The sequence below is a fragment of the Dermochelys coriacea genome, chromosome 10 (genome assembly GCF_009764565.3).
Source record: "Dermochelys coriacea isolate rDerCor1 chromosome 10, rDerCor1.pri.v4, whole genome shotgun sequence".
NCBI lineage: Eukaryota > Metazoa > Chordata > Testudines > Dermochelyidae > Dermochelys > Dermochelys coriacea.
Window position 1 is genome coordinate 4,885,018 of NC_050077.1, and position 23,664 is coordinate 4,908,681.

Consider the following 23,664-nt stretch of genomic DNA (forward strand, 5'->3'; position numbering starts at 1 on the left):
TGGAGGTGATGGTATTACCAACATATAGCAGGAGTAAACCCACTGAATTCAGTGGAGCCACACGTGTCTGTACTCACGAGAGTAGCTGGCACTTTGTACTATATGACAGTTGAGCATTTTTGAACAAAAGCCATTTAAGAATTTGTCTCTGTTACCCCCCACATGCACTCCAGCCCAGGCCTGACGAGGCTATCTCCAGTTCCCATGGCTTCGTCTCCCAACCCTCTATATATATACCCACTATAGACCGACAAACAATGCTGTCTGATTCAGTGGGCCTATGTGCACGAGTTTGGGTATCAGCCATGCGGGTATATTTGAGCGAACAATATTATAATATGTCACTCATTGTAGGCAGCCTTAGCAAAAAAGGCCAAGGGCTGACGGTCCGTGGACATTGACCTCTCCTCTGTCTCAGAGAGAGAGAGTTTCTTCAGCTCAGGGATGGGACCTTGGCTGGGTCAGTATGAGGATGCTGCCCTACAGAAGCTTCAGCCTTTGTTATACTTGGTGTGTATAAGGGCTGCTAAAATCTCTCTTCAGGAGCACTGCAAAGCCCTACACACATTAGTGCTTCCTCACGTGCCCGGGTGGGTCTGGGGGCATGGCGCTGAGACGCTCTAGGATTCTTTCCCAGTCAATTGCAGAAGCCTTTGTCTGTCCTTGCAGGGGGATTGTGGGAAAGCATTGGGGGACTACCAAAATGCAAATAATTATTCTGGAGTCTCGCTGCAAAGTGGGTGGGATTCCAGCCCATGTGAACCGGCAGCCTTGGCTCAAATTCTAAGCTCAAAACACCTCCAAACCCTGGTGTGAGGTTTTTTGATGTGGATGGCAGAGGAGTTTGCACTTGCTAAGAGCCCATGTGAACTGTGCAGTGAAGACATACCCGGAGGTGGGCGTAAATATGTGCTAAGATGTGTCTGACAGGACTGCAATGCACGCAGTATCTGGGGGGGCTGCATGTTTCATATTGTGAAATTATAGCACTCCCCGGTGGGGTGTCATTGCTTCATTTGCTAGTAGCTGTAACGGGTTGCCCTTACTAGTAACAGAACACATATTCTGGTTCTGGTCATGAGACTCAAATGACTGTGTTAGTCAAGGGGTATTTTTCCACTGGGATTGTTTCCTGAGACTTTCCTTCTTCCTAACTTTTGTGATTGTACAGATACATACCAGTGACCGGTTCAAGAATGATGTATCCTGGTGGTAGTGGCTTTGGTGGCCCTGTCGTGTTGGTAGCTGGTTTTTTAGTGGCTGTCTTGGGGGTGATCATGGTTGTGGAAGACATGGTGGTGGCCGGTGCAGGGGGAACAGCAGTCTTGCAGGGCTTGTGGGAGTGGTAGCTGTTGAGGTAGAGGTAGACTTGCTAGTGGATGTTTGTGGTTGCTGGCAGCTGGGGTGAGGACAGTCTTTTGGGGGATGCAGAGGTGATGGGAGAGGAGAGGTGGAGTTTGGGGGTGGGCTGGGGGGGAGTGACAGGCTTCTTGGGGGAGGGGATGAAGGTGGTGTTGTGGGTGGGACCAGGTAGTGAGGTAGCAGGGAGGGCGGTGGTATTGTGGGTGATGCTAGTTGGGGTAATAATAGCAGTTGGGGAGATGATAGTGTGGATAGTAGCAGGTAGGATGGTGATATTGTGGGTGGTGGCAGGCGGGGGAAGTGGTGTTGTGGTAAGTAGTGGTATTGTAGAGGGCAGCAAGTAGGGTGATCATAACAGGTAGGGAAGTGGTATTGTGGGGGATGGTATCATTGTAGGTGGTAGCAGGTAGGGAAGTGGGTTGTTGTGGATAGTAGATTATATTGTGGATAGTAGCAAGTAGGTGTGATGATAGCAGGTAGGGAAGTGGTGTTGTGGGGGGATGGTATTATTGTAGGCGGTAGCAGGTGGGGAAGTGGTGTTGTGGGGGGTGATGCTCATTTGTAGGTAGTAGCAGGTGGGGAAGTGGTGTTGTGGGTAGTGGGTATTGGTGATGGTAGCAAGTGGGGTGATGATAGCAGGTAGGAAGGTAGTGTTTGGGGGGGGTGGTGTCATTTGTAGGTGGTAGCAGGTGGGGAACTGGTGTTGTGGGGGATGGTATCATTGTAGGTGGTAGCAGGTGGGGAAGTAGTGTTGTGGGTAGTAGTGGTATTGTGAATGGTAGCAAGTGGGGTGATGAGAGCAGGTAGGGCAGTGGTGTCATGGGGGATGGTGACATTGTAGGTGGTGGCAGGTAGGGAGGTGGTGTTGTGGATGGTGGTGGTATTGTCAGTGGGTAGCAGATGGGGGAAATGGTGATGTGTAGTACTGGTATTGTGGATGGTAGCAAGTGGGGTGATGATAGCAGGTGGGGAGGTGGTGTCATGGGGGATGGTGACATTGTAGGTGGTGGCAGGTAGGGAAGTGGTGTTGTGGGGGGTTGTGACATTGTAGGTGGTGGCTGGTGGGGTGGTGCTATCAGGGGTAGCGGAAGGTCCCACTGTTAGCTGTTGCCATTGAGACTGGCTCTGACATTCCTCCATGCAGACCAATGGCCAGGATGCTGTCCGTTCCGACTGATGGTGCCTCTGGATCCAGTTGGTCACGGATGGATGATTTTCAGCTCGTTTTAGATCAGGGAGGTTTACACCAAGCAAATTTTTCACATTCTGGACACTGAGGTTCTGCCAACGCATTTGTGAAAACAGTTCAACTTCACAAACAGGCGTATTAGCAGAGGCTACTTTTTCTAATATGATTACTGATGAAATAATAACATTTTAAAAAATATGTATTAAAGATACAGAATCCCAAATCCCTCCATACAGTTCTGATTGGACAATAGCCTTGACGCTAACAGTAATTGTGCAGCCTCTTTCCTGTTAAGTACATCCCTGTCTACTGAGATCATCAGGTCCTCAGGACAGTGAATGTGTAAAGCGTTACTCATGTGTCAGTGGTGCTACCGGCATAATAAATAATACAAACCGCCTTTCTCTGTGGATCCATCTCTCCACCGGCTCTTCTGTAGCATTGCATTGATGGACATTCCACTAGAGATCCTGACCGTACCAAGACAACTGGTAGAGTCTCGAGCAATGGAATTGGGGTCTTCTACTAGGCATTAACCAGCAGTTTAAGGAGAATGCAAGGAATGCATGTAACATACCTGCAGTTCGCTGGGTTTTAAGGAAGTAAATGTGTCAATATCCATGGCAATATTAGATCCTGCTAAGTGTTCCAGGTCCTTTACGGGAGCTCCACCTTAATAAAAGTAGGTAGGGTTTTTAATAAACTTACAGATGCGGTAGCATTTTCAAAGCAGGGACCAGGGTTGTTACTGCATGTCTTTTATAAACATCAATAGTGTATCTAAAAAAGCTTCCCCTATCTCGGCTAGTTATGGCAATCGATGGAGGGCGGTGGGGAGGAACAGTCCTGTATCAACTGCACTGGAATAAAGAAGGGAAAAGTTTAAATACCTACCTAAATATGGCTGAATTAAAGGGTAGTAAGCACTGGTTCCAGTTTGGCTAGAAAATGCATCACGGGCTTTTGCATACAGCCGGTCTTTCTTGCTTTGTGAACAAGAAGAAATGTCTAATTTCCCAGCAGTCCTAGGTGAAGGGAAAGTCGCACGTTACAATCTGTGGCTCCTGCCCAGAATGACAGCAAGCAAAGGCCCAATCCTGTGAACAGATGAACCCTCCCAAGATCCATAGCTAACTGGACGGATGATTTACTCCTTAATCCTAAATATGGCAAGCCATCTGACCCTGTGAATAAGGGCTAATAAACTGAGAATGGTGGCAGGGCCAGCAGCTCCTGTTGGCCACTCTGCTGAGTATGAACTCAGCACAGCAAAGAATCTGGCCCAAGACGTTTCTGCATGAACAGCCCAAAATTGCATGGCCTTTTTTGCTACAATCACAGAGTGCAACCATGTATATCATTTATTTTCTGACATCACCCCAAGACTCCCTGAGAACGACTGTTTTCCAGTTAGCTCACTCCTGTTGTTTTTTGGCATTTTCTCTCCAAGGTTTCTTCCCAGGTTTATTGCAAGTTTTCGTTCCTATCCATAGTTCTAACCTCTGAGCAGAGCTGTCACTACCGGAGGAGGGGGTGGGGCAAAGGGGACATTTGCCCCTCCCTCCCCCCAAAAAAATTTTTTCAAGAGGCCCCAAATTGTCAGACAGTCCAAAATATGTACAAAATTATCCAGTGATAAGCAGTGGAACAGCAGCAGATTGGAGCGTTCTCGTCCATTATAGAAATTATAAATCATTGCAAATACCAACGCAGTATCCGAATTTTACTTTTTAAAGCCATTAAAATCCAAGATTTTGTAGGGGTCCAACTAGCCTCTTGACTCGGAATGTTGTTTGTTTTTTAAACAGCGACACCCAGGCCCCAAAGTACCCACATGCTGCCTCCCCCCCCCGCATAATGGGATCCTACAACCAGCTCTGCTCCATAGCAGGCAAATCTTGCAACTCTTATGAGCACAAGTATTCCTTACTCCAAGCGATCAGTTCCTTTGCAAGGGTTACTTGTGTGAAGGCACAGAAAGGTTAAGTGATTTGCCGATGGTCACACAGCGAGTCAGCAGAAGAATCAGACCTAGAACCCAGGCCTCCTGACTCTCAGTGCTATGTTCAGTCCACTAATGCCCAGCTGCAAGCCTGCACTCACGATCTCTCCAGCCCGGCTTTGCAAACCCAAGAGGTGTCCGGAACCTGGAGGGTTTTCAGGAGCGCTTGTTACAACGCACTCTGAAATAGCAGAGTTGTGTTCAACGCTACTCAGCACTAACGTGAGTCTAAAGATTCATTCATGAAATTAAAGTGCCCCTTCCGTTTCTAAAGATGATTTACCCAATTGCTTCTGGGCTTATTTTATTAATCTGATCATCGTCCAGACCACACAGATCTCTACCACCAATTTTCTGAAGTAAGGGTCCAGTTAAGGTGCCCCCCAGGTCCATGTATCTAGTGATCAGTTGCTTGGCCTGGAAAACAGAAAGAAAGAAGGTGAATTTATTTAGGGAATACAAACCCTCCCTATAAAAACACACAAGAGTACTATAGTAACTGTTACAAACGCTGTATTCCTTCAATGATCAAAGCTATGGCTGTCAGGAACAGAGAAACTGACTCATTCTAGCCCACGCAGCCAAGATGAAAAGAGGAGGAATGTAAATCCAGATCTATGCTCATCTACGCCTGCTAGTCAATGCCCTTGGGAAAGTCTCCTTGGCCCTGTACAAGTTGTAGCTGGATCCGCTCCATCAAATACCTCTCCCAAAACTCACTTCTTGCACCAGGCTTGTTAAATCGAATCCTGTGTTGTACCCATCTTTCTAAATATTAGCTCAGATTCTCTACTCCTGTTCTGGTTACTTTGCTCTGCTGCGTCAGCAAAAGATGGTAGAATCTGGCATTGAGAACCAGGCAGTTGAGAGTTCTCCTTGTGTAAAAGAAACCAGCACATCTGGCTCCTACTTCCATTGCCCCTCTGCAGCCTGGTCTCTTGCTCTATCGCATCAATAGCTATGTTAACAGCTGCTGGCATTTTTACCCCAGATGCCTTCCAGCTTCCGCCTGACGGATCCAGTAAGGCTGATAGTGTGTCACCGGAAGTCACTTGCCAAGTGCTGATCTCATTCCCGTCGTAGCGGCGTGATAACTGGCCAAACAGCTTTAACTGGTCCTCTGGGATCCCAGCAGGGAAAATCTGGAAGGTCCAGGGTGACTCGTTAGCAAAAGGCATATCACTGAACGTGCTGAACAGCTAGATGTATGTGAAACATGGATATCAAGAGCAGGAGGCTAATTCCAACTGGGTTAAAGTGTAACAAGAAACTCTGTTTCTACCTCTCGCTCACCACCGGACACAGCATCCTCTTGGCTTCTATCCCCTCCTTACTGTTACCACTGCCCTCCTGCTTCCCCTGGGTCTCTGTCTCTTTGTGATAGCTTTGGTTTGATTTCTGATGGCGAATGCCTGAGGGTATTGAGCTGAGATGCTCTAGTCATATGGGCAGCCAATGTCCCAAAACCAGGCACGTGAGTAACATTACAGACTACCAACATCTACCCAGTTAGACACCCAGTGCAGGCTCCTCTGGGCCATTCTGCTCTCATCCTTGCCCATTCTGCAGCTCTGATTTTGCATTCGACTCTTACTTCCCTTGATTCAGCTCCTCGCTTCACCTCACAACCGTTCGACTTCCTCTCCATGATACCCTCTTTCCTCTCTCCTCCAGTGGTAATCACCATTCCCTCTTCCTTCCCCTCATTCTCCCACTGATCTTCACAGCGCTCCTTACTTCTCTCCTGAACTCTCCCCCACACCACTGTCCCCGTCCTAACCCCACCCCCGTACAGTGAATGATACCCACAGCACTACAGATGATAAATGTAGACCACATTATTGTTTTAACAAGGGATGGACCTGAGCTGCAAAATTCAGCCCTGGATCCCTCTTTGAGCTCAGACTCACTGCTTTTGAATGATTTCTGCATCATCCCCCTGGCATTTTTCATCATTGCTCAAATTGTGCCATAGCACTGAGGGGGCAGGAGAACTTGGCCCGAACCGGACTCTCTTCATGTTCCTTGCAGTGAGGAGTGAACTCAGCCCTGAGTGAGCAGGTCAAAAAATTGTGCCTCCAGACAAAGTGATTGGAGTAGCTTTTGAAAACTGCTTTCTCCAGCATCACGTCTCCAGGGCCGCAGAAGAGACAGTGACACAGAGGATGCACTCTGGTTATGTGGCCTCGTGATCTATTTAGTAGGGGTTAGCACAGGTGGGCAGAGTCCCCAGAATAATGACACAGGCCTGAATTCAGTAAACAACTAAACCACGTCTATGTATTAGTGGAAGAGGGTACAGAAGCAGTTCCCCTTATGCTTCTGGTGTTGCTATTTTCTTTCTCCCAGAGGCAGGAAGCACAGAGAGAGCCCTGAACCTATTCCCAGAGCTACTTCCTCAGGCAGTGGTCCTCCCCATCTGGGAGGGTAACATCCTGTAAAGGCTGGATATGGATGAGCTAAGAAACACCCGCTCCCCCAGCCAGCACATTGACTCTGTTGGGAGTCCTTTGGGATGTAGAAATGAGCATCCCAACACCACCCGCCGAACATGCACGTACTCTGCTCTGGTCAGAAATCTTTCCCCATGACACTTACTCCCAAGGATTCACCTACAAACAGAGCTCTCCCTGCCTGGAAAGGCTGTGTATTAACGTGGAGCTCAGCTGCTTATTGTTGTTTTATTTCGTGATATTCTTTGTTACCTCACTGAGTTTGCTTTTCATGACATCAAGGTACTCCTCTGTGAGAGGGTGCTCCAGCAATGGAACCAGGTTGGCTTTCAAAACCTCGTTACTCAAGCATGCATCAAACTGCCCCTTCGTGTCATAATACACCATGAAGAGGGGGTCTTGGATGGTGCTGGCGGTGATAGGTTCAGATTTGCATTCTGTTGATAGAATTAGTAGACAGGGAAAGATTTCAGATTAATAGATTATCTAAAGCCAGAAGAAGGGAACATTGTGATCATCTAGTCTGACCTCCTGGATAACCCAGGGCAGAGAATTTCCCCCAAATAATCCCTAGAGCAGATCTGTTAGAAAAACATCCACTCTTGATTGAAAAATTGCCAGTGACTGAGAATCCACCTTGACGTGGTAAATTGTTCCAATCGTTAATTACCATCACTGTCAAAACTTTATGCCTTATTTCCAGTCTGAATTTCTCTAGTTTCAACTTCCAGCCATTGGATTGTATTAGACCAGGGATAGGCAACCTATGGCACTCACACTACCTGGGTCCTTGCCACCGGTCCGGTGGGCTCTGCATTTTAATTTAATTTTAAATGAAGTTTCTTAAACATTTTAAAAACCTTATTTACTTTATATACAACAATAGTTTAGTTATATATTATAGACTTCTAGAAAGAGACCTTCTAAAAACGTTAAAATGTATTACTGGCATGCGAAACCTTAAATTAGAGTGAATAAATGAAGACTCGGCACACCACTTCCGAAAGGTTGCTGACCCCTGGATTAGACCTTTCTCTGCTAGACTGAAGAGCCCAGTATTAGATATTTGTTCCCCATGTAGGTACTTACAGACTGTGATCAATTCACCCCTTAACCTCCTCTTTGTTAAGCTAAATAGTTTGAGCTCTTTGAGTCTGTCACTATCAGGCAGGTTTTCTAATCCTTTAATCATTCTCGTGACTCGTCTCTGAACCCTCTCCAATTTATCACCCTTCATCCTTTTTGAACTATGGGCATCAGAACTGGACTCAGTGTTCTAGCAGTGGTTGCTCCAGTGCCAAATGGGAAATAACCTCTCCATGCCTACTTGAGATTCCTCTTTTATGCATCCTAGGATTGCAATAGTTCCTGTTTGGAACACTGCAGTTTCCCTTCCTCCACTCCCCACAAGTCCTATTAGGATATCTCATAGCCCTTGTAGAAAATTCTTATAGAATTTAACAGGGAATGATAACAGCTCTATGTGGGGTTTTGAACCATCCTACAGAAGTGGATTGAGAATTATCTCCCTGCTGCAGAAATCATATGGGAATCCTAGTTCAAAAAATGGTTCAGACTGTTTCATTCTATAGTTTTTGTCATTATTTCTATAGACCCCTACTACATTTCTACAGAACCCTGATGGATTTTTCCCTGTTGAATTCAATAAGATTGTTCCCAAAAGGGAGAGATTTCCCCCCACCCTACGCCTGCAAATGACCTTGGGGTATGGTATGCCCCCCAGGCAAGGTCTGAAGGAGTTAATGAAGACCTGAGAGGCCAATTGCGCTACTTAGTGTCACCTGGGGGTGGGGAGATACAGGCTTAATTAGAGATAAAGCCCAGGTAGGGTGGGGATGAGTGTTGGTTATAAAGGCAGGAAGTTTAGAGCAGAAGGGTGCTGCAGGAAGAGAATCTGCAATCCTTCTCCGGGATGAGCGAGACAGAACCCAGGTGGGAAAGGCCTGGTATCTTCACCTGATTAGGAGTGGAGGAGGTGAGGAACTGGATCTTCAGGAAGGGAGCCTGAGGGGCATTTAGTTGAGAGAAATGTCAAATTGAGCCCCAAAGAAATAGGAATTGGGTTTTGTTTATGCTTTTTTGTGTTGGGATTTTTTTAGGGGAAAAGTCCTGAGCATCCCAGCTCTGAAATGAGGGTGAATCTAAACAGGTTGCAGCAGAGAAGGCCTGAAAAAAGCTGGGTAGGAAGAAGCTCAGGGAAATAGCAGCAAGGGACAGGGCCTGAGCAGACCTTGGCTGCTAGTTATAGGGTCCCTGAGGCTGGAACCTGGTGTAGTAGCGGAAGAGCCAGCCACGGGAAAAGGTGGTGGGCAGCCCAGCAGGGAGCCCTGAGAGAAGGCTGTGAGGACTGCATAGATAGAATCATAGACTATCAGGGTTGGAAGGGACCTCAGGAGGTCATCTAGTCCAGCCCCCTGCTCAAAGCAGGACCAATCCCCAACTAAATCATCCCAGTCAGGGCTTTGTCAAGCCTGACCTTAAAAACCCCTAAGAAAGGAGATTCCACGAGTTCCCTAAGTAACCCATTCCAGTGCTTCACCACCCTCCTAGAGAAAAAGATTTCCTAATATCCAACCTAAACCTCCTGCACTGCAACTTGAGACCATTGCTCCTTGTTCTGTCATCTGCTACCACTGAGAACAGTAGAGATCCATCCTCTTTAGAACCCCTTTTGGGTAGTTGAAAGCAGCTATCAAATCCCCCTCATTCTCTTCTGCAGACTAAACAATCCCAGTAATCCCAGACTAAATAATCATCAGAGGCTGAAGATCGTTTGGTGAGGACGTTTGGATTGTGTATTTGTTGGACCCAATTATCCCAGGAGGGTGGACTAAATTGTGACCTGGCCAGAGGGCTGAGTTAGGAGACAAAAGACACCCCAGCACCAGAGAGCAATCATCGGTCGTAAGCACCAGGCTGGGAGAGAGCCTCTGTGCCGTGTCTGGCTACAAGGAGACACTCCAGTGGTGCGTGAGTTCTTTCACAGCCCTACTAGATCTACGAGAGATTTCAGCCCAGACAGTCCATCTCCATTGTTTTGTTCAATGAAGGGGGCGGGGGAGTATTTACTTTTTCTTGCTATTTTCCTGCTGTTGCTGCACTTCCTGGTTCCAGATGGAATCAGAGCTGCCTAAACGCCATAAAAAATTCTATTCTCAATGATATTTCTGGCCCGGCTGAATACAGGAAGTCCTGGAAATTTTGTGAGGGAATCCTGGGTCTCGCTTTCCCTCAATACTTCCAGCCCAGTTTTGCTGGCCCTACGGCAACAGAGAGAATGGGACTTGGGCTCCTAGGTCATGTAGAAGCTTTTGAAAATGCTACCCCAGACCGTTGAGTGATATCCGAACTGATCTAAACCCGCAATTGGCCCATTGCTAATTTTAACGCTCCTCCACTTACGTTCCGTGGCACGCTTAGATCTGGGAGATGAAGGTGATGCGGATCCAATGGATTTTAAGAGGAGCATGGTTTTCTCCTTCTGAGATGCACTTTGGGTTTGGTACCCAGCTACAACACTTCTGAAGAAGGCCTTCCTCACGCCCTGGGGAAAAGGAGGAGAAAGAGTCCCTAAGTCACTGATGAAACTGAGGATAAAACAGGCAATAACCCAGAGGTATGCTGGCATTAGCTCACAAGAAGCATAATCAATTGCCCACTGAAGTCAGGGGGAGTCTATCCATTGACTTCTTTGGATCAGACCCAAGCAGAGAGGAATGAGAAAAGATCAGGGTTTCACAAAGAGGATAGGATGGAGTCGTAGATGGCAAGACTTGGTAGAGGAGAAAGCTCAGTTGACAGAACAATTGTAAGATCTGTGAAGGGAGAGAAGAGGCTGGTGATAGAGGAATGGAGCGAGCAGGAAGAGGAAGAGAGAAAGAGCAAGTGCATGAGCATCTGCTGCTCACAAAAGGATTTCACAGTGTGGAACATAGTTCACAGCTATAAAATACAATAATATACATTCTCATGCAACCCAGTGCATCTCAGAAGCAATCCCCTGCTTCCCAAAGGGTGAACTCAGCACATCTATCTCCCTAATAAGCTGCTTAGGTGGGTAACCTACCTCCTTGACTGACCTCCAAATTGTCCGGTTCAGATACAAAGTGAGCGATCCAAGACTCTGCAAACTCCCTAAATCCCATGATAAAGGAGCCCTGCACCACACAGGAAAGGCAGAGTTGAGATAAGTCACAAATAGTCAAACTCATACACAAATAACCCTCCATTTCAGGGATGAACTCGTTCTTTCCAGAACAGCCCAAGGGGAAGCGCCTACCCATCCTGGCTTTCCCCACTGCTGAGGAGAGTGTTCAGAGCAGCTTTCTGGGGCCCTGCTAGATCTGGACAGAGCTTCAGATTCTCCAGGATCTGAGGGTTGGAGTCTGTGATGGCTGCTGGATCCATGTCACACACCAACGCACCGAGACTGCTAAGCTGCTCCTTGCTGAGAGTGTTATTCATCCCGCCCTGGGGGAAAGGGCAACACAGCAGGTGCCAGAATTGTCTTATAAACCAGGCAACTCCCCAGAGCTGGGCGAGTGAGATCAATATGTTTTGCAATATTTCTGAGTGAACTATTCAAACTTGTTTTCCTTCAGTATTCACCTGGCTTACAAGCAAAAGGCCGCGTCTGACCACTATATCTTACAACAGACAGTAACTTACTCAATTACTCGGTGAGTAATTTATAACTCAATATTAAAGTGGCAGGATTTGGCCCCAAATATTTGCAACTAATATTTGCAAGGCAAGGAAACTAACTGGATGTAATTTACTCTGATGTCGTGCGTATAGATACTACCGCTAAAGCACTGAACTGATCATTAGTGCACCGAGAAGGTGCACTTGAAAGATAGATTGTAACTTACCAGGCACACTAATGCATTATTCAGGAGTTGTGTCCTTTGGGCCAATCCATTTGGCAGCAGGTTTAGATTCCCTTGGGAAGCCAGACTGTAAAACTCTTTGCAGGTGTGATTCTGCACTTGGGTGAAACTGAAAGGAAAGGAAATTGCTGAAACAGGGGGAAAACAGACCTCAGAAATGACAAATGTGGTTTGCAGCATGTGCACCTTCTTCAGTGACTTGTCCCGAGGAGGTCCCTGGCACGTCGGGACAGTAACGCCAGTGGCTTTCCTGAGAAATGAGCTAATGCTGCTCTGAGCGGGATGGGCCAGGACTTAAACCCTGAGGATCCTCTGGTGTGACTTAGAGAGGAATCGGGCCCATCAACTTCTGCTCCATGCTCTGCTCTCCCCAGGGAGAGGGTATGTAGTGCATCCAGGGGTCGTGTCACCACATCCTATGCTCTCACAGCTGCTAGACATGCTCTCATTGCCAATGGCCACATATTGCCACAGAGGCAGTGCCAAATGCCCACTTGGCTTTCTAACAGATAGCCAGAACTAGCATTTGTTACCTGCCACTTGTGTTCAACGACCCTCAAAGCTCTACATTAAAATAGAGACCCAACTTTACTCCTGGACTTTGAGGATTAAGGCCTCAGTTCATGAAAGCATTTAAGCACGTGCTTAACTTTAAGCATGGGAGTACTTCTAGTGACTTCAATGGGACATTGTGCTTAAAGTTAAGCACGTGCTTAAATACTTTGCTGACTTGGGTCTGAAGTTCTCCATCTTGCTCCATCTTTATTCAGAAAAAGCTCCCACTGAAACCAACGGGCAGGGCTTAAATTCTCGCCAAGTATTTCCTGGGGCTTGGGGCTTCAGCCTCGCGGGATGTGCTGGGGCTCCCGCAGCTTTAAAAATATTTACTAGAACTCTGCTCCAGATGGCTCCAGCTAAATTCAAGCCCCACTAATGGGGATTTTTAATGAGTAAGGGCTACAGGATTGGATCTGAGGGTCCAATTCTGCAAACCTTCCCTCACATGAGTAATTCTTAGACACAAGGACATAATTGGATTTGGATCAGGGCTACTCTCATGACCGAATGCTACTGACTCAGGACTAACGTTGTTTTCTCACATGAGAAACGAGCCCTTACGCCACTCTGAGATACTCACTCAAAGAAGAGTAGCACATCTGGTGGGTAGCTGGTGAAGTTTGCTGTCAGGTTCTTTGCAGCTAGTATTTTGGCCATGCAGGATAACTGATGGAAAGAAACAAGCAGACTACTGTCAATATTACCTGCTTCTCATAAAACATTTCACTACATTAACTAGAACTTATCTTGTGCTATAGAGTCAGAGAAAATGAAAAAAACCCTGTTTTCTCAAGTGGGAATACTGGGGAGTTCTTATTTTTAAGTGAAAGGATTCATCCCTTCTGCTGCTCCACAGACACACATTCATCAGTCCGGTTTGGCTTTTGCCATTGCTTTTCTTCCCCACAATGTTTTGGTCCTCTGTGTCTGTGGGTCAAACCCATCCGCAGCTGAACTCGGCCTGGAGTGAAGGGAATTACAATGAAGCTATCAGCTGATCCCGATTTCCGCCGGTGCCAGCTGGGTGTACAATGCTACCATTCTGGTAATGCCCACTTGGAACTGGTGTAAATGACTTCGCCCGGGGGCAGGGCATGGGAGAATCAGGAATATTATTTTTTAAATCTCTGATGGTGGGAGGTGCGAGATAAGTCCCATTTCAGCCAGCTGCCTTTGTGAGGTGTGCAGTACCCTTCCGGGTCAGGACCACTGTGCTTTCCGGGGTAACCCATCTGCATTGCTACTCACTCCACAGAAGCATGCCCCGGGGGATTTGTTAGGAAACAGACCCCTAGCAAATCTATGACCGTAAGCTTAGGAATTACTCTGAATTTTTGCAGTGCCGATGAAGCTTGGCAGGCAAGTAAAAGGAGCATGTGAGCACATGACACCCTTTTATGGCTGAACTCTTACATGGTCTGTCTTAGGGTGGGATGTCTCTTTAAGGGAACTGGGCTTAGCCCCCACTTGCCACTGATCAGTTGCCTCCCAGCTGCTGAGATAAAAGGCCAAGGAGCAGGTCACTTAAGGGAGAGTAAGGTGCAGAGCACAGGGAGGTTTCCACAGGAGACTCTGGATCAGGGAAGGGGCTTGAAAGGGGCTTATCATACCAGTTAGATGGATCCTGGCTGGGGATAGGTGCTGTGTCGGGAGCAGTAGTGGGATTCAGAGGTGGCAGGACCTGGCTGACCTGTCCTGACTGATGTTGAGCTATGTTTGAACAATAAATGCGACCCTCAGAAAAGAGAATGAAACAGTGACACTGCTGGGAGCTTCGCTGATGCATTGGCCTGCTGGCTAACATGAGAGTAGGGAAACTGAGGCAGAGGAAGGTTCTGGATGCTGGGCTTGGGAAAACTCTGTGACAGGATTCATTTCAATTAGAGTCAGGTTGAAATCCAGGCCCACCACCTGGGGCACCCCCATTGCAGGACAATGCGGAGTATGGTGGGGGCTTTGTGCATTTCTACCCACACTAAAAAATATAGCCTGTAATTTTCTGCGTAGTGATTCCCTGGAGTGTGATGCAGATCTAACAGACAGCAACATGTTACACACATGTTACTAACACGCTCTCCTCGCTTTCTATCCCAGCCAGCGCTATGACGAGGCACCTCCTACCTGGTGAGTGCTCAGTGCGGCGTTTTTGTTTCTCACTTGTTCCACCAGCGACGAGATCTTGTCAGGCGACAGTCTGCTGGCTGGGCCGCACTGGAAACCTCGCAGCACGGCTGCTGAAAGGCTAAATTCAGGGCAGGGTGAGTTCTTCATGGGCACAGGACATTTTAAATGAGATTTTATTCAAAGAGGAAGCTTGATCACAAGCCAGTGGAAATTCTAGGCAGCCTCTATGATCAATGACTGTGGGTTTGTCTATATGCAAGAGACTGTGATCAGAAGCTGTCATGGTTGGAGGGGAATTATACAAAACGTATCCTAGGCTGAGTGCTGCCTTCTGTCCTGAAACTAGCCATCCTTTAGGCCTTTGCTTTAACCTTGGGTGAGGCAAACTGAGCCTATACCTGGATTTTGGCTAAGCGAAGCCCTTGTATTTGTGTTTGGATTTAAAGGGGTAGGGCATTCTTTACACTTCTGTTTTTGTTCTACAATAAAACACTACACAGAGATATTTAAACTCCACCTAGGCATCCAGGACCAAAGGCATTTAGGTGCGTACGTACCTTTGAAATCTGGCCCACATCCAAGCAGCCTGTCACGCTGATCCTTAGCAGCATCAGAAGCACATACAATACAGCTCCATATAAACCGTCTACTGAGATTATTTTACCTACCCACAAAGCTTGGAGTTCTGAAACATAGTACTCACTCATCGTAATTATCGGTAGCATTCAATACATCCACAAAAAACACAGCTGCCTGTGAGGAGAACAATACACACACAGATACGGATGAGGGACACAAGCCAAGAGCCATGCGCAACCAGTCCCACAGAGAAAAGAAGAAAGCTAACATTACTGTGTGATTAGATATCTTGCTGAAGGCTTTGACCCCTCCATAATACTTTTTATAAGTGGCAAACAACTCCCTTAATGTTCACACCACTCAGATTTGTGCAGGTCACAGAGATGGAAAGGGAGGGATAGCTCAGGAGTCCTCTCTGCAATATGGTTTGAGCATAGGCCTGTTAAATCCAGGGTTGTGAGTTCAATCCTTGAGGGGGCCACTTAGGGATCTGGGGCAAAAATTGGGGACTGGTCCTGCTTTGAGTAGGGGGTTGGACTAGATGACCTCCTGAGGACCCTTCCAACCCTGATATTCTATGATTCTATGTCTGAGAAACCGTGGGTAGTTAAAAGCAGAGCATGTAGATAAAATAATAATACATATTTACACAGCACCTCTCACAAAATGTCACTGGGGCCTTCACCTCCCACATGTAGTTAAATGCAGCCTTAAACCTAATAGACTCCTCTCTGAATGCAGAGCCCAGCCCTCACTCAGGTCAACCCTCCATTGATTTAACATATAACCATCTCCAGCATCAGCCATTATGACCTTAAATACCCTTCTGGAAATGAAGAGAATGAGACAAGCCCTTAGTGTCACCTGCTCTGGTGACCATTGTTTCTCGTTGATTTTGCGAAGATCTAGGAGCTCGTCTCGAAGCACCAGCAATGGGACTGGAACCTGGTCCACTAAATCGTCTGGCACGTTATTTAAAATGTCATTCAGCGATGAGGAATCGGAGATGATCTGCAAGGGATACCGTCAACTTATCAAAATACGTGCCTTTGACTTCCCGCGTGACTTGCCCCATAAATGCTTTTAATGCATTGGGATGAAAGAATCAGGTCAATAATAACCATATGCCCCAATTTTCTGATGGGATCTCCACATTTTGCAACTCCATCCACAGAAAATTCAATGGCTTGGTTTGCAGATCTGGGTTTCTGGCTAATCTAGACTATATTTTGCTTTCCACAGAAATGTAGGACTCAAAGGGACAATGAGAAGTCATCTAGTCCAGACCCTTGCATTGCGGCACAACCAAGTAAATCCCTCCACCATACTTGACAGGTGTTTGTCTAACTTTTTCTTAAAAACCTCCAGTGATGGGGATTCCACAATGTCTCTTGGAAGCCTATTCCAGAGTTTAGCTACTCTTATACTTAGAAAGTTTTTCCTAATCTCTAACCTATTTCACCCTTCATACAAATTAAGCCTATTCCTTCTTGTCCTACCTCCAATGGACATGGAGAACAATTGATCACCGTCCTTTGGATCACAGCCCTTAACACAGTTGAAGACTGTTATCAGGTTCCCCCTTAGTCGTCTTTTCTCAGGATTAAACATGCCCAGTTTTTTAAATCTTTCCTCGCAGGTCGGGTTTTCTAAACCTTTTATCCTTTTTGTCACTCTCCTCTGGACTCTCTCCAATTTGTCCACCTCTTTCCTAAAGTGTGTCCCCCAGAATTGGACACAGTACTCCAGCTGAGGCTTCACCAGCACTGAGTAGAGTGGGAACTTTCCTCCTGTTAATACACCCCAGAATGATATTAGTCTTTCTCACAACTGCATCACAATGTTGACTCATATTCAATTTATAATACACTATAACCCCCAGAACCTTTTCAGCAGCTCTGCCATCTAGCCAGTTAGTCCCCATTTTGTAGTTGTGCTTTTGATTTGTCAAGGTCATTTTTAATTCTAATCCTGTCATCCACAGTGCTTGCAACCCCTCCCAGCTTGGTGTCATCCACAAATGTTATAAGCCTACTGTCCACTCCGCATGTACTTCATTCCATTATCCAAGTCATTAATGAAAATATTGAATAGTACCAGACCCAGGATGGAACCCTGTAAGACACCATGAGATACGTCCTCCCTGTTTGACAGTGAATCATTGATAACTACTCTTTGAGTACAGTTGTGCACCCATCTTATAGTAATTTCATCTAGACCATGTTTCCCTTATAAGAATGTCATGGGGACAGTTTAATCCACCTCCAACTGTCAGAGGGACCAGGTACTCAGTAATAAAAAAGAAGGCAGGTTCTCACATAGCAGTTTTGCTTACCTTATCCACAAAAGCTCTCTTTAAATAGCCAGGAGCCTTCTTGATGGCTCTATGGAAATTGGCATTCTTAGCCATCTTCATCGCAGTGTCTGCTGTGATGTTACTGAAGACGTGACTGGGGAGACCTGGTACCAATGTTCCGAGTCTCTGAAATGCCTCTGCCGTATCAAACTGCGATGAGAAGAAAACACAGAGCAGACCTGATTAGAGCTCTAAGGTGCAGCGTTTAGTGGAGACTTCCCCATCCCAAACCCTCTGCTCAACCCCCTAGAAATTGACTTTTCAGCTAAAAGTCAAGTCAACGGGGAGTGTACCAACTCCACTAATGACGAATGTGCAATCAAAATATATCTGCACTAGATACAAGATGGGCAAAATAACATCACCACCAGACCCACTTAGCAAGAAGACAAAGTCCTACCGTGAAATTACTGCTGATTAATTTATTCATCAGCCCTTGAGATTGTCCCCTATCCCAGCCATTGACTTGTCCAAGCGACTGCAAGGCCAGTGGATCTGCTATATCCTGTGCTCTCAGTTCTAAAATCTGCCCAGAGGTCAGCCCCACGGCTTGCTGCCCCAAAGCAGCCAGGGTCCTTGCATCAAAAGGAGTGATCTGTGCAACGAGCAGAGTTGCAAGCTGGAAGAAAAGGGAGATGAAAATTGTAAATAATAATAGACAAATTGCTAATAACTAAGTCCACCTAGAAAATTCTGCGGAACATTCACCTGAGACAAAATTCTGCTCAGGAACGTTGGGTTTTTTATTACTATGGCCTAGAAGCCAATCTCCAGATCATCTGCCTAGATTCAGACTCTGGATCTGGATCTAAACTTTATATCTAAATTAAGGGTCAAACCAAACCACACAGATGACTGGTTCAAAAGCCAAATTTTTCTGAAATTTTAGAGTGTTGGGATTCGGCCTTTACAGAGAGAGGTTTGAGCTGCACACTCCAATTCAACAGTTCCCCAGAGCCCAGCACCTGACCTCCCTCTAGAGTTACACTCTGATGAGATGGCCCTCTGGCTTCTGAACAGCTAAGAAACATCACACAGACCTCTGGATGCTTACCTGCTGGTCAGTGGTAAAGGGGTCTTTGAGTTCCGACGTGTTTGAAGGGCCACAATGGAGGTTTATCCTGGCAATGATGCTCAGTGAAGCACTGGGGCTGAGCAGATGTATTGCAGTAGAACGTCTGGCAAAGCAGAGGAGCTGGTCTGGAAGGCTTTGAGCAAAGTGAAATTAAAACCATGTTAGTAGGGTAGGTGGGTGGGTGAGACAGAGAGAGTGCCTGCCATTGGCTATTATTTAGACAGCTGGTCAATATTTCTCATTTGAAACTTTTTTTCGTATAAAAATGGGCTTTTTTAAAAAAAAAGGAAATGTTCATATAGAATCTTTCTGGGTTTTTTTTCAAAATTTTCTAATTTTTCAACCAAAAAACCTCAATTTGAATGTTTTTCAGTTTTAAGGTTTCATTTTTCTTTGTTCATTTTTTTTTTTTCTCTTTCTCCATGCCCCTGTCCCCCCCCCCTTTCCAGAGGAGAAAAAGGGGGTGGGGAGGACAAAAAACTGAAAAATGAAAAAAAATTGTTTTAAAAAATCAGAAACATTAAAAAATGTTCACAAAAAATTCAAGAAAACAAAAGATTTGTGTGGTGGGTTTTTTTTCATGAAACCATTTTTCACCCAGCTCTCATTAATATTTAAATGAACAATAGATGCTCTTCTGTAAATGTTTGCACAGTACATGGAAGCAAACTGACCATCTTATTTCCTTTCCTACAAATTTTATTTGTTTTTAGTGCTAATAAATATTTCTTACTCACTTGACAAGACTGAAGTTTGAATTCTTGGCAAACAGTGCTGTGGCATACAGCTCTGCTACGTCCTTATGGATTCTTGTGTGGTTGATGAGTCTCAGATTGTCTGGGTTTATGGCTAGATCCTGGAGCTAGGAAAGGGTGAATATGTAGTGTCAGTCCACGCTCAGCGTGATTTTCAGAGATGCGGAGCATTTGCTGCTTCTGAAAAACTTCAACAGAAACTGACAGCACTCAGCAACTCTGAGATTAAGCCAATAATTTTTTTAATGCCTGCTAGTGGTAGGTCTAAACCCAGTACTTCTTAGCACAGGAAACGCCTGTGGGGGTGTGTTACCCAGAATACTTCACAGAAAGTTGGGTTGGCTATCTGCTTGGAGAGGGAGAGGTAAAGTGTGTGCATTGTTGGCAGCAAAGATCTTTCTTTTCCCTGCAGGAACCTGAAAAGGGGGCCCAAACGAGCCCATGGGGAGTAAGTCTGGGTAGGATGCTGAGTTTATTTTCCGTACCTGCTAAGGCTCCGTGAGTGTACCTGTCCTTGTCCCATTTCAAAGAACTCCTCCCCTCCCCCACAAGGGCACTGGCATCCCAGAAGAAGCTGGCTCCTGGACTGCACCTTAACTATGTAAGCTGAGACCATACCCCTTTGAAGAATATCAACTCTCATAAACTCAATTCTATAGGAGTCGTGCATTCTCCCCTGGCTAACAGGTTCTGCTGTTGTCAGTGATCCAGCTGGGGTTGGCAGAGCTGTTTTGGGGCCTGGTAGCTGCCTTGACCATGCCGCCAGGGGGAGCTCATGAGTCTGTGTTCCTCTCCTTAATGGATGCGCTCCCACACCTATTGAATTCAATGGGAGTTTTGCCCCTAACTTCAGTGGGAGCCGGATCCAAGCCTAGAATCTCATTCTGTGGTTATTTCCAAGTTGGCTTGCATCGTAGGCCAGTATCACACCGAAGCCCACAGCGAGCATACTTACAACTGTTGCGTTGTTGTTGATGAATGATCTTACATCGTCCTCACTGCTATAGCGGATGGAACGCCCAAGGTAAGCAGCAAACCAGTTTGCTGTGCGGGGGTCACTGGCATTGTAACATCTAGGCCTAGCACCCGTTGCTGCATAATAAATGACAGTTAAATCATAAACCAGGTAACGTAGCTAGAGATAAAGCTCTGTATCTGTAGATATCTGTGCTGTCATGAGTTTTCTACAGTTGAAAGTTAAAATTTCTTGCAAATACTTACTGCAATTTCAGCACACTGCAGAATCCAAACTCAAACCCAGCCTGACCTCTGAATTTCAGCCTAAACCAGACCCAGGTCGGGGTTCAAACATTAACAGCTCAGTTATTTCTTGTGCTAGTGGGCACTATCATGTCAGAAGAGAATACAGGCTATTTTCTAGCAGACCATCTGCCCTAGGGCAGACATTGAGACTTACCAGTGAGATAGGCTTTTGTGAAATTATAGATTTCTTGCTGGCTGACCTTGAAAGCTGTAATGTTATTGCTCAGTTTGCCCACCACTGCATGGAGAAGCAGAAACAAAGATGTACTGAAGATTGAACCGCAAAAAACAAACAAATCCTAGAAATGGGGAAAGGAACAGGGTATGTAGCTAAGCAACAGGATGGCTTCCTCATATAGACAGGGAAACTGGTACTGAAACAAAGCTGGGACAAGGAAATGTTAAGAAATGTTCTGCGACTCTGAGTATTTTGTGTTACAGACACATAAATGTCAAGAAATTTGTTCAAATAAGGATCAGAAATACTTGTGAAGCAAAGAGGCCCTCCGTGCTCCGCTGAGGGTGCTTACATCTTGCGGAACGCTGTGCAGCTGGCATTCTGGGTACTGCTGAAATTCAGTATGTTGCCTTGGCTAAAACTGAAATATTGCGACAGACGTGCGCTGAGCCACATGTCAACCACTGTCTCGTTGTCACTCTTCAACACAGCAGGCCACACGCCGGCCAGAACGGCCATCCCGGTGTCATTTGGGAGGGTGTCCTAGAGGGAAGGCAAAGGAAAATGGCAGGTTCTTACAGCTGTTGTATTCTAATTCCCGAGATTTCTGCTGAAGAAACAGTGAAGCTCCAGCTTCCACCCGAACTCACAAAGCAAGTCACAGAAGAGTTTAAAGCAGGCCTTGTTTAGCCTGTTTCATTAAGATCAAGGGTCGTATTGATGTACATTTAGTATCAGCATCATCCCCTTTCTATAAATTTGTTAGTCTCTAAGGTGCCACAAGTACTCCTTTTCTTTTTGCGAATACAGACTAACACGGCTGCTACTCTGAGACCTAAGAGCGGCTATCCTTCAGTAAAAAAACTTCAAAAACAGACTCCAACGAGAGACTGCTGAATTGGAATTAATTTGCAAACTGGATACAATTAACTTAGGTTTGAATTGAGACTGGGAGTGGATGAGTCATTACACAAAGTAAAACTATTTCCCCATAAGAAAAGGAGTACTTGTGGCACCTTAGAGACTAACAAATTTATTAGAGCATAAGCTTTTGTGAGCTCCGATGAAGTGAGCTGTAGCTCACGAAAGCTTATGCTCTAATAAATTTGTTAGTCTCTAAGGTGCCACAAGTACTCCTTTTCTTTTTGCGAATACAGACTAACACGGCTGCTACTCTGAAACCTGTCATATTGCCCCATGTTATTTCTCCCCCACACCCCACCCCCCACTGTTCCTCAGACGTTCTTGTTAACTGCTGGAAATGGCCCACCTTGATTATCACCACAAAAGGTTTTTCTCCTTCCCCCTCTCCTTCCTGTTGGTAATAGCTCATCTTAAGTGATCACTCTCCTTACAGTGTGTATGATAAAACCCATTGTTTCATGTTCTCTGTGTGTGTATATAAATCTCCCCACTGTATTTTCCACCGAATGCATCCGATGAAGTGAGCTGTAGCTCACGAAAGCTTATGCTCTAATAAATTTGTTAGTCTCTAAGGTGCCACAAGTACTCCTTTTCTTTATCCCCTTTCTAGAGTTTCTAGCTTGTTTATCCCCATGAGATGGGATGAACTAATAGGTCTTTCCCGTTTCTAACTTCTAGGGTCCTACCACTCTTCAATCTATCTAGGTTCTTGTACTGATCAAAACATCACTGTAATATCTGAGCACCTCCTGGATTCACAGGTGGGACAGCTGAAAAAGGACATTTAGGGATCAGTCAGTATTTTTGGATAGCAGTCAGAGATTTAGACCTTAATTCTTTGGAGCTGTGATCCCTCCAAGGTGGATCCGAATGCAGTATTGAGGTCTTAGTTCCCCATCTAGAGTAAGCACTTTGAGAGGCTCGGATGAAAGGGATTATTTATGATTAATTATTATCACTACCTTATTCATCTCGCCTTGGATATCCCCAGTGACCTCTACTCCTCTAACTCCCTTGGGAAAGCGACTCCCTTGTCTAACTGGTCTCACTGTTATAAAGAATTTTGGGACTGATAGAGGCACATACTGTTGCTTAGTTATGCCTAGGAAGAAAGTGTCTCTCTTTACACTAAAGGTGGAAGGAAGGTCCAGTGGTTAGGGCACTAGCCCAGGATTTGGGAGGCGTGGGTGGGTTCAATCCCCTGATCTGCCACAGACTTCCTGTGTGACCTGGGGTAGGTCACTTAGCCTTCTCTGTGCCTCAGTTTCCCATCAGCAAAATGAGAATAATACTTCCCCTCTTCACAAGGATGTTGTGAGGATACATACATTAAAGATTATGATGCGCTTTGAGAACTACTGATGAAAAGTGCTGTACAAGAGCTAGATATTTTAATTGTGCACAGCCTCAGTTACAATATTACCTACATTATGAAACAAGTTAGGAGCTGATCCTGCAAAGCAGGGAGCCATCCGCACTATCTTGCACAAGGCTCAGAGTCCCTGAGATGGAATCTTTCATATTTCATCATCTTTCTTTTATAAAACCCAATAAAATACTGTCAACTTCCAAAAACGCTCTGCAAGATCCAATACATCCCAAAGGCAAAGAGTTTTCTGATTTTTGGTACTTGCCGTGTCAGGACAAATTTTCAGTATCCCTTCGCTGTCTGTGGAACTCACTGAATTCTCTTGATTTGGACCCCTGTTCATTCAGGTCACTGGTGGAGTGTTTCTGTGCAAAACCCATTACAATATGGAGGTTCATTTGGATTTACAGAAAGTGAGAAGCAAATATCTGACCTACCACAATGCTCCTCTTGTTAAACAGGTCAATGAAGGCCCCTCTCCTTTTATAGTTTTTCAGAAGAACGGTCAGGAAGCTGTTGTCATTGAGAAAGTCAGAGCTGGATAACAAATCAGCCAATTCAGCTGGG

At 45.8% G+C, this 23,664-nt stretch overlaps 1 protein-coding gene and 1 long non-coding RNA gene across 2 annotated transcripts; one reads left to right on the top strand and one right to left on the bottom strand.

The window, feature by feature from the left end:
- Window positions 1–1,940: 1,940 nt before the first annotated feature.
- On the bottom strand, window positions 1,941–23,664 carry MSLN (mesothelin). The gene is made up of 22 exons (XM_043493623.1): window positions 23,535–23,664; window positions 21,157–21,347; window positions 20,781–20,864; window positions 20,319–20,455; window positions 19,346–19,470; window positions 18,588–18,741; window positions 17,934–18,152; window positions 17,513–17,683; window positions 16,042–16,188; window positions 15,302–15,351; window positions 14,596–14,716; window positions 13,055–13,140; window positions 11,899–12,025; window positions 11,307–11,497; window positions 11,094–11,184; window positions 10,430–10,571; window positions 7,259–7,443; window positions 5,540–5,695; window positions 4,837–4,970; window positions 3,446–3,576; window positions 3,129–3,223; window positions 1,941–2,643 (listed from the first exon to the last, which is right to left on the bottom strand). The coding sequence occupies exons 2-22, from the start codon at window positions 21,182–21,184 to the stop codon at window positions 2,032–2,034; spliced, it is 3,186 nt and encodes a 1,061-aa protein (XP_043349558.1). The 5' UTR covers window positions 21,185–21,347; window positions 23,535–23,664; the 3' UTR covers window positions 1,941–2,031.
- Window positions 8,912–11,732, top strand: LOC119862799. Its single transcript, XR_005295375.1, has 3 exons — window positions 8,912–9,002; window positions 9,747–9,993; window positions 11,262–11,732. It is a non-coding gene; the product is annotated as an uncharacterized LOC119862799 (long non-coding RNA).